The sequence below is a fragment of the Xiphophorus maculatus genome, chromosome 13 (genome assembly GCF_002775205.1).
Source record: "Xiphophorus maculatus strain JP 163 A chromosome 13, X_maculatus-5.0-male, whole genome shotgun sequence".
Lineage (NCBI taxonomy): Eukaryota > Metazoa > Chordata > Actinopteri > Cyprinodontiformes > Poeciliidae > Xiphophorus > Xiphophorus maculatus.
This window is the reverse complement of record NC_036455.1, coordinates 1,356,746-1,371,929: the sequence shown is the minus strand read 5'-3', so window position 1 is coordinate 1,371,929 and position 15,184 is coordinate 1,356,746. Positions and strand designations below refer to the sequence as shown.

General features: G+C 40.4%; 2 protein-coding genes and 1 non-coding gene across 3 annotated transcripts; 1 reads left to right on the top strand and 2 right to left on the bottom strand.

Annotated features, from left to right (window-relative positions):
* The first annotated feature begins 3,231 nt into the window (after window positions 1–3,231).
* LOC102235122 (type-4 ice-structuring protein LS-12-like) lies at window positions 3,232–5,620 on the top strand. Its single transcript, XM_005797395.3, has 4 exons — window positions 3,232–3,412; window positions 4,499–4,567; window positions 4,913–5,030; window positions 5,305–5,620. Exons 2-4 carry the CDS (start codon window positions 4,519–4,521, stop codon window positions 5,504–5,506), a joined length of 369 nt encoding a protein of 122 aa, XP_005797452.1. The 5' UTR covers window positions 3,232–3,412; window positions 4,499–4,518; the 3' UTR covers window positions 5,507–5,620.
* Window positions 5,621–5,704: 84 nt separating this feature from the next.
* On the bottom strand, window positions 5,705–14,352 carry LOC102234856 (polyadenylate-binding protein 1). Its single transcript, XM_005797394.2, has 14 exons — window positions 13,628–14,352; window positions 11,037–11,230; window positions 10,604–10,719; window positions 9,098–9,237; window positions 8,916–9,010; window positions 8,674–8,811; window positions 8,317–8,412; window positions 7,866–8,232; window positions 7,679–7,789; window positions 7,440–7,585; window positions 7,276–7,360; window positions 7,026–7,156; window positions 6,196–6,295; window positions 5,705–6,096 (listed from the first exon to the last, which is right to left on the bottom strand). The coding sequence occupies exons 1-13, from the start codon at window positions 13,818–13,820 to the stop codon at window positions 6,203–6,205; spliced, it is 1,905 nt and encodes a 634-aa protein (XP_005797451.1). The 5' UTR covers window positions 13,821–14,352; the 3' UTR covers window positions 5,705–6,096; window positions 6,196–6,202.
* Window positions 8,486–8,622, bottom strand: LOC111610664. The gene has a single exon (XR_002753758.1). It is a non-coding gene; the product is annotated as a small nucleolar RNA SNORA5 (small nucleolar RNA).
* Window positions 14,353–15,184: the final 832 nt, after the last annotated feature.

Below are 15,184 nucleotides of genomic sequence, written 5' to 3'. Positions count from 1 at the left end.
AAGTCACTCATGAAGAGGATATTCAGGGTTGTCCATAATTTCACGCATTCAGTGTGTTTAATTGAGATTCGCACAAAGTTGTGATGATTGCGATTGTGAAAAGAAAAGAGTAGTTTCCAAAAATATCCTACAAATAAAACAAATCTTAAACATGTGGAGTGCAACCACTTTAAATTCAGGCAAAATGAATGGCTCTCAGGAGTCAGCATGTTAATAAAGTCCACCTGTGTGTAACTGAATCTCAGTAAAAACACAGGACACACCTTTCAGATTTTTATCAGAAAAGTTTGGTGTGGTTTTTTTTGTTTGTTGTGTTTTACAAAATGTGAAATTAGTTAAGAGTTGTGAAAACTTTTGAAATATTAACGTAGATTTACTTCAGAAGAGAAACAAAGTGTTGGCCAATCTTTCAACCCTATCAGGAATAAATCATCTTCCTGTCAACTATTGACGCGAAACAATCTGCGGAAAACAGGACAAAGTTTTCATCACAAATGGATGCTAGTCCTGTTTCTACAGAATATATCAGGACTTATCTCAGTGTGATAAACCGTTATGCTTTTTCTGTCACATGTTTGCTAGTGAGTCTCTCCAGGTCAAAGATAAGTCCACAGAGCTTTAACACAGGACAAACTCAAGGCCTGATTTTAACATCTTGTCATTATGACACCAATATCTCAGTTGATATAACTGCATCTTGCAGTGCTATTTTTTTTTTTTTTTTTTTTTTCTGCTCTGACCACCTCTTTTCTGTTCACGCTTTAATCAGGTCAAGGCCGCCTCACATGCCTTGCATTACAACTGAGGAGATCCTTCTGTCTCCAGAGCTCTTTAGGAGCTAATGTTTTTCAAGAGACAAAAAACAGCCGGAGCTTTTCCCACTTCCAACAGCGTAGCCAGGCATGCAGGAGCGGCGGTGAGCAGCCCCCCCCCCCAAAGCCCCTACCCAAACCCCATGAATAATATCAGGCTGAAAACATGCTCCTCGTTCCCACATCTGGTTTCAATCAAAGCAGAAATCAGATTCTTGAAACTTCACCACATGTTTCCCCCCCCCAACAGAAGAATAGGAGCTCAAGATGGTTGGGGTACTTCAGCAGCTTGTGCTGTATGGGCCTTTCTCACATAATTTGATCTGAACACGAGTTGCTTTTCTTTTAACCTGTAGCGCGAGTGGAGAACAGCCGGCAGCAACTGTAAGAAAGTAAAGATCGGTTCGTTGCGATTCAGATGTAGAAGTTTACGTCCGAATCTGTGAGATTGTTTTAACTGTAAACAATTTGGGGAAACCAAGAGGAGGCTACTGGATTTGTAAACGTCTGGTAGGTTAATTCATAGCATTTGAGTTCAGTGGAAGCATTTATGGCAACGCTTTCCTGTGAGATCATCATGGGAAAATAATCAAAAGGAATGAGCCACTATGAAGATGAGGGTTGTGGATTTCCAAAAGTCTGGTTCATCGCTGCGTTCGATTTCCAGATGTCTGAAGGTGTCATGATGATTTGTTTAAGTAACTCTAAACAAGTGTACACGGCATGGGAATGTCCAGCCACTATAACATTCAGCATGGAGGCGGCTCCTGTGTCCCAGAGATGAACATCTTTTGATGTGAACTTTGAGAATCAACACCCGAATAAATAAGCATCTTGTAAAGATGCTGCCTTAAAGCTGTGTGTGACAGATGAGCTGTTCATATAATTTACTGGTGACCCATCTCTCAATTTCCTTACTAAAGCTATGAGTCAATAATAAATAAAAAAAAATATCCATCTTCTTTGTGCCAAAAAAAAAAGAAATGTTTGCAAACCTATGCAGTGGTTAAAGTGGAATATGATCTGCAGCTATTTACAACTGAATTAGGCTGCTATGACCATAAGTCACCACAAGGGGGCTCTCCATCCCCATCTCTAACGCTCCAAATGCCTAAAGAGTTATTTCTCTAAACAAGAGATTTTACCAACATCAGCAATGCGGTAATGTGTGAGTTGTTGCATCCAATGATTCTGGGGGCTCTGACGAGGCTTTTATATATATATATATATATATATATATATATATATATATATATATGTAAAATAAATAAAAATTCCAACTGCTAGGCACGGTGGTGGAGGGCGGACAATTTGGGCTCGCTTAGAAGCCAATGCAGAATTGGACATTAATGAATTGACACTGATACCAGAACATACCAAGTGCCATGTTATATATGGACAGCTCATCTATCACACACAGCTTTAAGGCAGAACTGATCAATCGATCAATTTTATTCCTTATAATTATAATTTTAAATCCCCAGCTGCACTTGGTTTGTTACTCTTTGATTCAGACGTTTTGGCCCTAATTTTATTATAAAAGTCACACAGTTTAGTATGTGACTGTGCAGCTTTTATTCAGTTAGTGTGAACACACAAGGAACAGACACGCCCAGATCTTGGTCGACATGGAGATGATGTGGGGAAACGTAAAATGGGTCATTCATGCAAGAAAAACCTTCAAACATCTCCCAGCAGAAAGTGCGGAGTGATCTTTCTCTAGATTGATATTAAAGACTGGTAGATAAACTATGTGTCTCACTAATGTGGCTGGGATGTGAGTTGGCCAAAATCTGGGAACCCCATTTTTGTTGATATTTTTTGTTAAATAAGTAAAATAAAATAAAATAAAATAAAGTTATTGTTTTTCAGCTAAGTCCCTTTCTATTCCAGAGAGGAAAGGAAAGAGGTCGGACATCAATACATAAATATTTTTGAATAAAACCTGAATAGGTGTCCTAATTTGTTCGACATGTCTATGTGTCGTTTTATGAAAAGCCCCGCAAAAAATAATCTTCAAAATGTTAAATGTACCAAAATGACTCATTTATTCAGGTTTGGATTAGCTTTTACTTCATTTTCTTCACAATCAAGTCATTTTAGCACATTAATATAAAAAAATATATAAAAGAGCTTTTATATGAATTCAAAATTATTTATTTTCTTTCTTTATTTACTTCTTTTTTAACCCAGCCAAGGGAGCTTTACATCCGACAAAATCAACACAGCGTCAGAGAAGCACAAAATAAAAACCGAGATATTCCGCCACTTATCAGAGATGTCTCCAAAGTGTCCGTACGCTGACGTTCTCCTCCCTGATGGTTCTGGGTTGAATTTAATCTCAATATAAGATAAGACTCATGCAGAATGTTGGTCAGTCAGCACAGGGACTGCTGGACTACTGTTCCAGTTTGGCCCGGCTGGCACGCTTTGCGGGAAGAGTCAGAACTGTGAGTACCCAGTTTTCTCTTTATCTGTTTATGTCATCCAATCACGGCTTCACAGGACGAGGGAGCCGCATCGGCACGCCGCGATATAAGAGGTGTGAGAGTCCAGCACAGAGGCACCATCTGGTCCAAACACCAACATCCAAAGGACAGGTGAGTCTCACTTCTCCTCCTTTAACTTTTTTTGCTACTATGATACAAGTTGTTTTTTTGTTGTTTTTTTTTTTTTACATTTTTTTTTTTTGTTTGTTTGATTTAAATTCCCCATTCAGTCTTAGTATGTGTCTCATCAAATATTTCTCTCAGAGCTGACAGGATTTTTTGTAAAGAAGGATATATTTTTCTCTTAAAGGAGCTGTGAAAGGGAGAAAAAAAAACATTTCTCTGCAGGTTTGAAGCCAAAATCCATTTTGCAGTTTTTTTTTTTTTTGTTAATAAAAATGTTAGGATCACACCACCAAAGCCCAAACAAAACATGGAAACCACAAAAACCTCCGCAAAACTTTTGTTTACAAGTTTGAGTAAGATGCGTCTCAAAATATTTATCTTAGCGCAGTGAGGCAAGAAACCTGACCGACATTTCCTGGGAAGTTTTGTCAGTGACTCGTCTGATTAAGCTACAAGAATCTTTTCTTAACACAGGCTTGTCTAAAGGTAAACAGTTGCATACTGTTGCTTTTAAAATTTTAACTTACTAGAGGTTTACAGAGAACTTACACAGTATTACAAATACAGCAGAAGATGGTTTCCTTATGCTATTTGCAGACACCTCAGACTTTACAATTCGATATCAAATCTGACCAAAATTTTCCCTTTCAGGTTAGCTAAGATGACTAAAGTGACTTAAATGCCAGAGTAATTTAACATTAAAAGTTCACAAACAAGTCCTTAGCATTTGGTAAAGATGGCTTTTAACCCGCACGATTTTTAACCTGAACATAAACTCCTTTTCAGGTCTGCCGCCAAATGTTCTATGAACCCATTTGGTTTTCCAGAATAACTTGAGGCATCATAAAGAGCTCGTATAAACCTATATAAATTTGAAGAATCTAATTAAAAAAACTTCTAATTATTCTGAAATTAAGCAAAAATAATTCTAGTTCTGACTGACTTAAAACAGGAACATTTTAATCTGATTTAATGTTTTTGTGGTTTCACCCATAGGTGTGTGTAGATATTTGTTGCTAAAACTTAAAACATACTATTCTAAATCATGTTGTTTTTTTTTTTTTATTATAGGTCTAATCAAGTCAGCAGCCATGAAACGGTTTCAGATTGCAGTCCTTCTTGCTCTTACTCTGACACACGGTAAATATCAGTTTTTCATATTCAGAAATACCTCGCCCTCCACATTTAAATTTGTTAAATTTGTGGTTAAATCAAAGTCAAGGAATAAAGAACTGAAGTAGTTCTGGTAACATTATTCTTTTAAAATACATTTCAGCAAGGTTTTCTAGAGTAAGCTATTTTGTGTAGGTTCATTAGTGACAGACAATTTAGCTACTTTTCAAAAACTGAAACAAAATTTGTTTTTTCTTAACAAAAATGTGTTTTGGGGGAGTGCGAGTAACTGGAGGATGATGCAAAAATGAAGAGGGGACATCGATAAAAAAATATAAAATAAAAATCTTACTTACTGGCTCCCTTCTGCAGGAAGCTTTGCTGAAAACGGAGCCAATCGGATGAGCCAGTACATCGAGAAGATAAAGACTAAAATCAGTCACGACTTTCATGAGTTTGTGAACAAGCCAGTGCTGAAGGAACACGCCGAGTGAGTAAAAACAATCCGACACATCACCTCATAACTTATACCAAATACTGAACATGTTAGATTTGTATTTAATCTGTTGGACATTATTATTCCTTCCTGAACCAAAATGTAAGACAGGGGCAGATCTTCTTTGCAACATAAGCAGGAAATATTAGTGCCAGTAGTGCAAAGTAATCACTAATTTACCTTAGATACATTTCTCCATTTGTTGTGTGTCGTTGCGACAATTCAGCTCCAGCAAAACCGCAAACCTGATGTTCCGTTCGTTTCTCAGGTCGTTCGTGGAGGACAGACAAACGGAGCTTGAGCCCCTGGCCGTGAAGATCCAGGGTCAGCTGCAGGACATGGAGGAACATTTCAAACCCCTGACTGAAAACGTGAAGGAGAACGTGAACCCGTTCATCGCCAGTCTGCAGCAAAAGATGGAGTCCATCCTGCAGATGCTGGAGGAGCACGCCAACGCCAGCAGCCAATGAGCCGACCGGTCATAAACTGCGACGCCACCTTTCTAGTCGGAGGTGTTGAATTGTATCAGACGCACATTAGCTTCTCAAACATATTTAAAACTATTAAAAAAATCTAAAACATTACTTCCATATTGCTATTTTGTGGATTCTATTAACCATTTCTCTGATCCGCTTTGCAAAATGAGGAAGACAAGAGAGCATAGCAGATGGATTACTTTAGAACCTTTATTCAAGCAAGCAAAAAGTAAAGGAAACTTTCACAATAACAGGCTTCGGAAGCTCAAACGTTCAAACATTTAAAAGGGATAAAATAGCAGAAAGGAATGCTTCCACTTACATTTCTCGTATATTTCTCCTCTAAAATGTCTCAAACTGATTATTTTTTGTTTTTAGGTTTTTTTTTCCTCTTTTTTTGCTTTTTTTTTTTAGCTCGGAAAAGCAGACCTTGTGTTACAGGACTGGCTGGAGACTTGTTTCCATCGTTTGCTTTTTTTTAAACTTTGTATTTAACATCTTTTACTTTGTTTTGCTTATTTTTTAAACATTTTTTTTTTAAACCCTTCTTCTGTGCGTGAAGCTCGTCTCGAGGTTGCCCTCGCCTGTGGAGGAGGGAGAACGATTACAGTTAGACACATTGGTTTTTCATAAAGCTTTCAGCATGAGAGCAACAACAACAACAACAGATCTTAAATGTGTACCTTGGGCTCAAACACTTGGGACAACGGCTGAGTTGGTCACGGTCTTCTGAGCGGCCTCCTTGGCCTGGTGGGCCTGCAGCACAGCCACAGCCTCATCCACCTGCACAGATATTTGTGTTTGACGTCAGTGAAACCCCAGCAGTGCAATGCTATTTTATAGAGTGATTTATATGCAGCAATATACAAATGTAATTATAAACTTTTTCCAGTTTTTCCCATTATTTTCCTTCAATTTGATACTTTACTAAACCACCGTATTGTAGCTCTGGCTGGATGTTTAAAGTAGTTGACCTGCTGGAAGATAAACTTGCCCCAGTCTTTTGCCCCCTTTTACATGTTTTCTTCCAGGTTGAGTTTAAGACTTCAAGAAAACAGAAGTCAATAAAAACTATGCATCTTTTGTGTTGCTACGTCAAGTAAAATCTTAAAAATCCATGAAAATTTGGTCTAAATGGCCGTTTTGGTCTAATTTTGAATTTACCCTTATATTTTCACCATAAAAACTATTTACCTTACCTTGTTTGGTATCATTATTTTCAGAACATCCTAAACTTTGTGATTTTACAGTGTTTGTTTCATTTTGACAAAATTTATTATCACATTGGAGCAAAAAACACACACAGAAACATGACGTCATGCCTGCCACAGGGCGGGCGTCGACCTCAAAAGGTTAAACAGGACGAAATTAAAAATTCTTAAAGGAAATTAATACTTTTGCAACTCGTGTCATATTTATGATGACTGCTTATGTTACAGCAGTGAAGTTCTGGTGCGACGTACCGTGGCTTCGCAACTACAGGCTGTTTGTATCAGAAAACCTAATCGCTTACCTTGGAGCGGAGAGACTCTGGGGACTCCAGCATGTGAAGCAGCTCTGAGTTGTCAATCTCCAGCAGCATGCCAGTAATCTTGCCTGCCAGGCTGGGATGCATGTTCTGGATCAGTGGGAACAGACGCTCACCTATGAGAGAGATGGAGAGGATTTAGAATCAAAGGCCATTAACCCCCGGCGACGCTCTGGGAAATGTTTGACACGTAGAAACCACAGCATCCGCTCTGAATGCCGTCAGTGAAGCTCACCCAGCATCTGCTTCTGTTCCTGCGGCGGAGCGGCGGCCAGCATGGAGGCGGTCAGAGGCTCCTGTCCCTGAACATGGACCGCAGGCTGAGTGGTGAGAGACACAGAGTTATTACAGGCACAGCTGTAACCTCCACTGTCGCTACAGAGATGGCAGCAGCCTTACCTGCTGCAGATTGACCTGTGGCTGGGAGGTGATGTGCTGCTGAGGGTTGCGGACCCCTGCGGCGTACTTGTACTGAGGAACTCCGCGCACTGGAGCAGTTGTTGCCGTGGCTGCGGCAGGCGGTCGGGGAGCCACGGTCTGAGCGGCTGCAGGAGGAGCCAAACAGGGAGAGAGAATCAGCAAGATACTGAACATGAACAGAACGCGTTACCAAACGGGTTTGTGCCGACTAGACTGACCGACACGCTGGGCGGACATCATGCGAGGGACCTGATTTGTGGGCCGCATGGTGCTGAAGGTCTGAGGACGTGGCGCTGACGCACGCATGGCACCGGTCATGTTCTGAAAGTCTGAGAGACACATCAACGATTAATGAACTGTGAGACGGACAATCGGGCCCAGGTAAGGTTTTTAGAAAACGCTCACGTTGAGGTCGGACCCCCTGGGTCGTCCAGCGTGGGCTCGGCCGCAGCTGAGCCATCTGGCCCGCAGCTGGGTAGTAGGCGGCGCGGTTCTGGGCCTGTGGTATGGCAGCCATGAAGTAGCCGGAGGGCGGGGCCGGCTGGTAGGGGTTGATGACGGGATTTGGCACGGCGCGGACGCTGGCCATGCGCTGCATGTACTGGTTGGTCAGGTGGGCTTGGCGCTCCTCTTTCCTCTGAGCCAGAGCCACGTACAGCGGCTTGGTGGCCACGATGCGCCCGTTCATCTCCGTCACGGCTTTGGTCGCCTCCTCAGGGGACGAGAAGCAGACAAAACCGAAGCCTTTGCTGCGGCCGCCTTCCATCATGACCTGGTAGAGAAAGAATCAAACGTGAAACTCCAGAAGACATCCGCAGCTCATTTCAGCTTTGAGAAGAAAGGTTAAAGGTCGAACCTTGGCACTGGTGATGGTGCCGAACGGGGAGAACTCCTTCCGCAGGCGTTCATCATCAATCCCATCATCAAGGTTCTTCACATACAAGTTGACACCCTATCAATAAGAACAAATATTTTGAAAACAAAAGCAGCTCAGCAAGAATAAAACAACAAGTTAAATGTAAAATTCTTGTCTGCAGCACGTCTTTGTCCCCAAAACCCGAGGTAAAGGGAAGTGGGGCCCATGAGCTGAAGAGTTGCTGTTGCAGCCATTTTGGCCAGTGGACCCAACTGCAGAGGGAGCACTGAATTTGACAAAGCTGCAGTTTCTTTCCGTGAGCAGACGGCATCTGATCCAGGAAGTATTTATGCTCACCTGGTAGCGAGTCATACGGTCTTGTTTCATCTGCTCAAATTTGCGCTTCAGCTCCGTCTGTCGTTCCACCTTCTTCTGAGCGCGGCCGACGTAGATGGGCTTCCCGTTCAAGTCCTTTCCGTTCATTTCATCCACTGCCTGAAATTAGAAACAATGTGGCAAAAATTACATTAGAAAAAAAAAAAAAAAAGGGTCCAGCTGCGGTTACTAAAAGCGAGAGTCGTGTTTGTCTCAAGTCAAACCTTCTGCGCGTCTTCGTGTCTTTCAAAGCTGACGAAGCCGAAGCCTCTGGACTTTCCGCTGTCATCTGTCATGACCCGGGTACTCAGCGCATTTCCTGAGCATCAAACGCAACAAGGTTGTCGACCAAAACTCCTATATTGTTAGTAGCATCTTCAAGGAGCAGTTAGAAAATTGGACTCACCGTATTTACTGAAGAGCTCTCTCAATTTCTCGTCGTCCATATCGTCACCAAAGTTTTTAATGTAAACATTAGTAAACTCTTTTGCCCGGGCGCCCAACTCAGCCTCGCGCTCCTTACGAGATTTGAAACGGCCAACGAACCTGCAGGAAAAAAAAAAAAGAAAAGGAAAAAAAAAAAAAAGAGGAACTAACATACATCAATAATATATTTGGTCTGTCGATGAATTTAAATCATATTTCCAACATGGTAGAATCAAGACAGTCGCCTCTCGACCGCCTGCTTTTTGTAGTCAACAAGCACTTGACAGAATTCTGGCTGAATATTTACAAGTAGGACTGACACCAAAGAACACTGTACCAGCTGTGAAGAATGGTAGTGGCAGCGGTATGCTGAGGGTCCATGGCTCCGGTGTAGAGAAGGAATTGGTTGGAATAATGAGAACATTATTCAAACCATATTTCAATTTTGCCTTAAAAATGAGTAATCTAAGAAGACGATAATTCAAACATGGATCGAAACTGGTCCAGGAATGGATTAAGGAGACTAAAATTAGGAGAAATGGGAATAAAATCAGTCTAGAGATTTGCAGAAATGTATAGACTAAGAACCACTTTCTCTGAATAATCTAGTGGCTAATTTTTGGGTTAACTGACAACTCAAAATTATTATTTTTCCTCAGAAACACATTATAGCTGTTAAACGTTTATAATACAACTTTTGTATTTATTCTGTACCTCTAAATAAGTGATATAATTAAACCAGGTAGATTAAAATTAATTCAGGCTTCTGCGCATTAACCCACTCTGGCAACTAGTCAGTCAAATGGACTGAAAAAAGACTGAAAGAGGCAGCAGAGAGACAACAAATTTAATAAATAAATGGATTCTATTTATAAAGTGCCATTTCCAGCATTACAAAACTAAAGCATGTATTAATTATGCATTGACGAACAAAAAGACGGAGTATTCAGAATATTAAATATGATGAGGCTGAACTGGATGTAAACAGAAACGGGTCTCAGTTCTGTCAAAATAATTTATTTCTGTTCTACCTTTCAGTGTTTTAAATGTATAAATTACTAAAATTTATATTTTTTAAATTATGTAATTGTTTTCTTTTATTTTTTTACTCCACAGAACTCTGGTCAATTTTGTTTTAAATTAGCTTTATGAGTAAAGTTGATATGACCTGCTTTGAGAGTTTGTCATGCTACATTGTGATTCATTTGAAAATGCCCATACCTGAAATAATTTTTGGCTTTTAAACCCAAAAATGATCTGATAAACATTTAGAACCTGGTTTAATATGGAGCAGTCAAACAGTTTATGCGCCATGATTAGTTTGTAAGAGTAGCAGAGACGGAGCCGGCCAATGACGAGAACTGAACACAGAGAACACAGAACTGAACTCCCAGTTCTTGCAATGAGAGTGAGTCACAGCCAGGATTGTGCCAGAAGCTTTTTGATGTCTCCAAAAGTTCAGAGCCACTTAAAAGCATCCACTTACACTTTTCTGTCATTGAGCAGCATGCCGTTCATTTTTTCAATGGCTCGTTCAGCAGCTTCCTGAGTCTCAAAATGCACAAAGCCGTAGCCTTTAGAGCCATTCTCATCACAAACCACCTGAGACAGAGACAGAGAGGACATGTGCTGCTTGAAGTTACACACATATACACACACATGCTGGAACAAACATGTACCAGTTAGAGCACACCTGGCAACATCAGTCATGGTCATCATGAGCACCAACCTTTTCTCTTTACACCATTTGACCATATCAAAGTAAAAAACAACGTTCTGATGCGTCAGTGTCATGATTGAGTATTAACTTGAAATCTAGAAATCACTCACATCAAACAGCTTAATGAGTGAACATCATCAGCGGCAAATGTAGAATGCTACAACCAGAGAAACACTAAACAAAGAAAGTGACGCTTTACCTTGCAGGACAGGATGTTCCCGAAAGCAGAGAAGGTGTCATAAAGAGCCTTGTTGTCAATCGACTTGTCAAGATTCTTGATGAAGATGTTTCCCACGCCACTTTTTCTCAGAGACGGATCACGCTGCGACCACATGATGCGTACGGGCCGCCCTTTGATCACGTCGAAGTTCATGGTGTCCAGAGCGCGCTCAGCTAAAAGAGGACGCAGGTATTTTACTCATTTAACACTTAATATACACTATATGAACTAGTCAGTGATGTAATGCTAAATTCATGAAGGAAAGCATTAACGTGTGGTAGGGAATGTTTCTACTTCCTAACTAATCTGAAAAACAAGCATAAAGTTTTTAACTTTAATTGTTTTAAAGACTTCAAGATTTTTGACACAACTCAAATACGCTCAAGGGACAAGAACTTGTCCTAATCGGTTTATTAGGCGTGCCACTGGCCTCTTTCTTTCCCCCTCTTAGAAATTCCACAAAAATGACAGAAAACAAGCTTAACAGTAGGTGTTGCTGCAAGAGCTCAACTAAAACTGCAACGAGAGCAAATATTACAACACGAAAAAGAAGGAGCGGTAGTTTAAAACTTCTCTGGTCGGACAGCCTCACTCTTCAGACTGCATTCTGGAAATATTTTGCTTACTCGTTTTATTTTACAGCATTCTAACAATCACACTGCATAGTTTAATTTTGACTTACCTGAAACTTTATTTCCTTATCACAAAATATGACGTACAGTTGTGATCCCTTATAATTAGGCCCACAGCAAGGTCAAGGGTATAACGCTGATTCTTGACCCGTACATCCCCATTGCACTCCTCAGCTGAGACTATTTGCCAACATGTAGCATTAAAATCAGAATTCCCCTTAAAACAGACCAGAGGTGTAAATCAAATAACTGCCAACAACAGGAGTGCTTATACGGAACGCTGATGAGACAAAATTGCCAACTCTCAAATAACATCGACATTCTTTGTTTGGCACAGTTCGATCAGTCCCAGCAGCATTGCATCACGTTACCACCGACCACCGGTCCAGCGTCCACAGCGCCCTCTAGCCCCTGGTCCTCAAGGCACACTGCCCTGCATGTTTTAGATGTTTCCATGATCCAGCACACCTGATTTTAATTGGTGACTGACGTTCAGACTTTTGCTGAACTGAAATCATCTGACTCGGGTGTGTTGAAGCAGGGAAACATGAAAACAGGCAGGGTATATGACTCGCTGATAGCCTAGCTAAAAACAGCCAACATCTGTCAAACTGAACTGTTGTGGATTTCTAAATGAAACTCATGGTACAGTTCCCCAACCACAACATTTAGAAATGATTCTACTTTTCTCTTTTTTTAAAAACCGTGTTTGTTGAAGTGCTTCCATTTATATGCTTTTTTTTTTTTTAATAGAAAAAAAAAGTGCCTTACTTTCACGTTTTGGCTGAGAAAACTGGGCACCTGTCTTAGGAATTTTGCACCCACTAGTGCAGGGTTGTGGGTGTTAATATTTCAAATATTTATTTCATGTTTGTATGAAGCATAAATGAATTCCAAATTCATGATTTACAAAATAACAATGCGATTTCATCCAATCTAGCAGCACTGGCATTATTAAGCCATTTATTCAGGGAGTTTTAAATGATTTAGGTCAATAAAAATGTTTACAAGCAAACTTTTTGTTTTACCTGCTCAATAATAATCTAAAACACACAAAATGAAATGAACTGAGTAATCAGGGTGGGTTTTTTTCTGGAAAATAATCTGTTCATCATTGTGGACACATAAGAAGGCTTTTTCATATTTGCCTTACTAAACAAATAATTTTTTTTATTGTCTTGGTCTGAAATTGTTTTAGTCTATTCCCAGCTACAAGAACAGGACAAAAATAAATAAATCAGCTGTAGACATTTTGGATTCCCCATGCTCTCAACTGCCTGTGGCCATAGATTTAAATAAATTTTTAAAAACTGTTAAAATGTAATGTTTCTCGATACTATTCATACCGACTCATTCTTACATTAATTTGTCCCTGAAAGAGTTTATTATACACGATCGTTGCTTAAAAACTTAAAGTCTTCTCATGACAGATTACACTGAATCAATTTTAACAGCTCTGCGTACAAACACACCCACGGGGGCAAAAGGGTAAAACAGGCCCACCCTCTTATCACCAACATGCAGAAAATGCTTGCTAAAGAGCACATACCAAACCTTTATGGAACAAATGACTTGTTTTAGTGAAGTAGCAATGACATTTCTACCCTTTTTCATACAGACAACAGTCCATTCAACAACTTAAAACTGTTGGCAATCATTTTATGGGCATTGGAAGGTAAATTTGTCAGCACTACAGTTGGGGTGCTGCCCGGACAGAACAGATAAAGAGCCCTTTTTGGCAGCCAGCAGGGTCCTTTTACTTTGCTGAGGTGGGCAGGGCAGGCAGGATGTGGCGCTGCTCTGCTACGCCAGTGGACCAGACCCCACCGCAGTCACATGTAGTTCACACAGCCTCTCTCTGACTGACAGCCCCTTTAAAGCACATGACTGCATTTATTAGACATTTTTATCTGAATGGTTTAGCAATATCCGACTTACCGTCCGCCGGCTGTTGGAAGTTGACATAGGCGTATCCGAGGGAACGCCGGGTGATCATGTCCCTACAGACCCGAATCGAGAGGATGGCTCCGGCTGGGCTGAATTTCTCATACAGCATGGCCTCGGTCACATCTGGATGCAGGTCCCCGACATACAGGGAGGCCATGGGATAACTGGGAGCGCTAGGGTTCATCCTTATTTCTCTCCTCCTCGAGACTAGCGGTTATAAACGGACTACGCTTTGAGTTTGTTAACGGGAAGGAAGACTGAGGGGGGGGGGGAGAAAAGTTGCTAACGGTCGGTATCGTCGGTAGGACCTTTGATGGCGAATTGTAAACGTTATACAACCGTTGACTTGTCAGTTGGGAGTCAAAACGTCTAATTCAATTGTTTTAAAACGACACAACGTCGACTTCAGTTCGAGTTAAAAGACCCTTTAAAATTTGACAAACGAAAAAGAGGGGGGGGGGGGAAGCTAACGACTGAAAAAAAAAAATCCGACACGTTGGGGTACGTTACCGTCAGTCCTCGACCGTCTTTACTGCCTCTTCACTGACTTGTTACAAAAAGAAAGAAAGAAAAAGATTTTTTTTATATATTTTTTTTATGTTTTGAAAATTTTTTTGTATTTTTATTTTTTTTTTTTATAGAATGTGTGATGAGCGAGCTCAGAGCACACACGCACTCACACAGCACTGACAGCCGGGGTTGAAGGGAAGGAAGCAGAGGGGAGGTTGTTTGACTATATATCGACGCATGCGTCACACAAATGGACCAATCATCCTGCAGTATCGCTGAGGAGGAAAGGGGCGTTTATCCGGGAGGGTAGGCACGATGATGATGGTGGTGGAATCCCGAAAAACGTGTTTAAAAGGCGAATACTAACTTACTGTTATGCCACCACTGACCTGGTGTAAAGTGAAACTGAATAAGTGATTTAATACTCATCGGTTCTTTGTGAATGGCATCTACTACATAATCTCCTATATGTTTAAAGGACTGAAAACTATACATTTCTGAACCTCTCGTTCTATTTCAAGACATATTGTTGTAAACCAAGACCTAAAACTCTAATTTCAAATTTGAATAAAGATTGAGCCAACATAAAAATATCGGAGTACCTTGTAAACGTATTTATTGTCCTAAACTTTACTAATTTTATTCCTTTACGGCAATAAATTTCACAGTATTTATTCACTATATAATAAATACTGTATAGTGTATATGGAACCCATGGTACCATAGGTTCCTCCTACCATAGGAGGAAAATGGTAGTGTGACAAGAATTTGCATTCAGCCTCCTTTATTCTAATACCCCAAAATAAAAATAAATGTCATCAATAATCCCTCAGAAGTCTATAAATAAACACTTAAATTTTAATGTAATCATACAATTCTGAGAAGCTTTCAGAAAATATTAGTGAACAAATAGCATCACAAAGACCAAAGAATATAGCAGACAGGCCAAGGATAAAGATGTGGATAAGTTTAAAGGATAACTAGGTCATGAAACAATATTACAGGCTTTGACAAACTGGTGAAACTCAACCACACGAC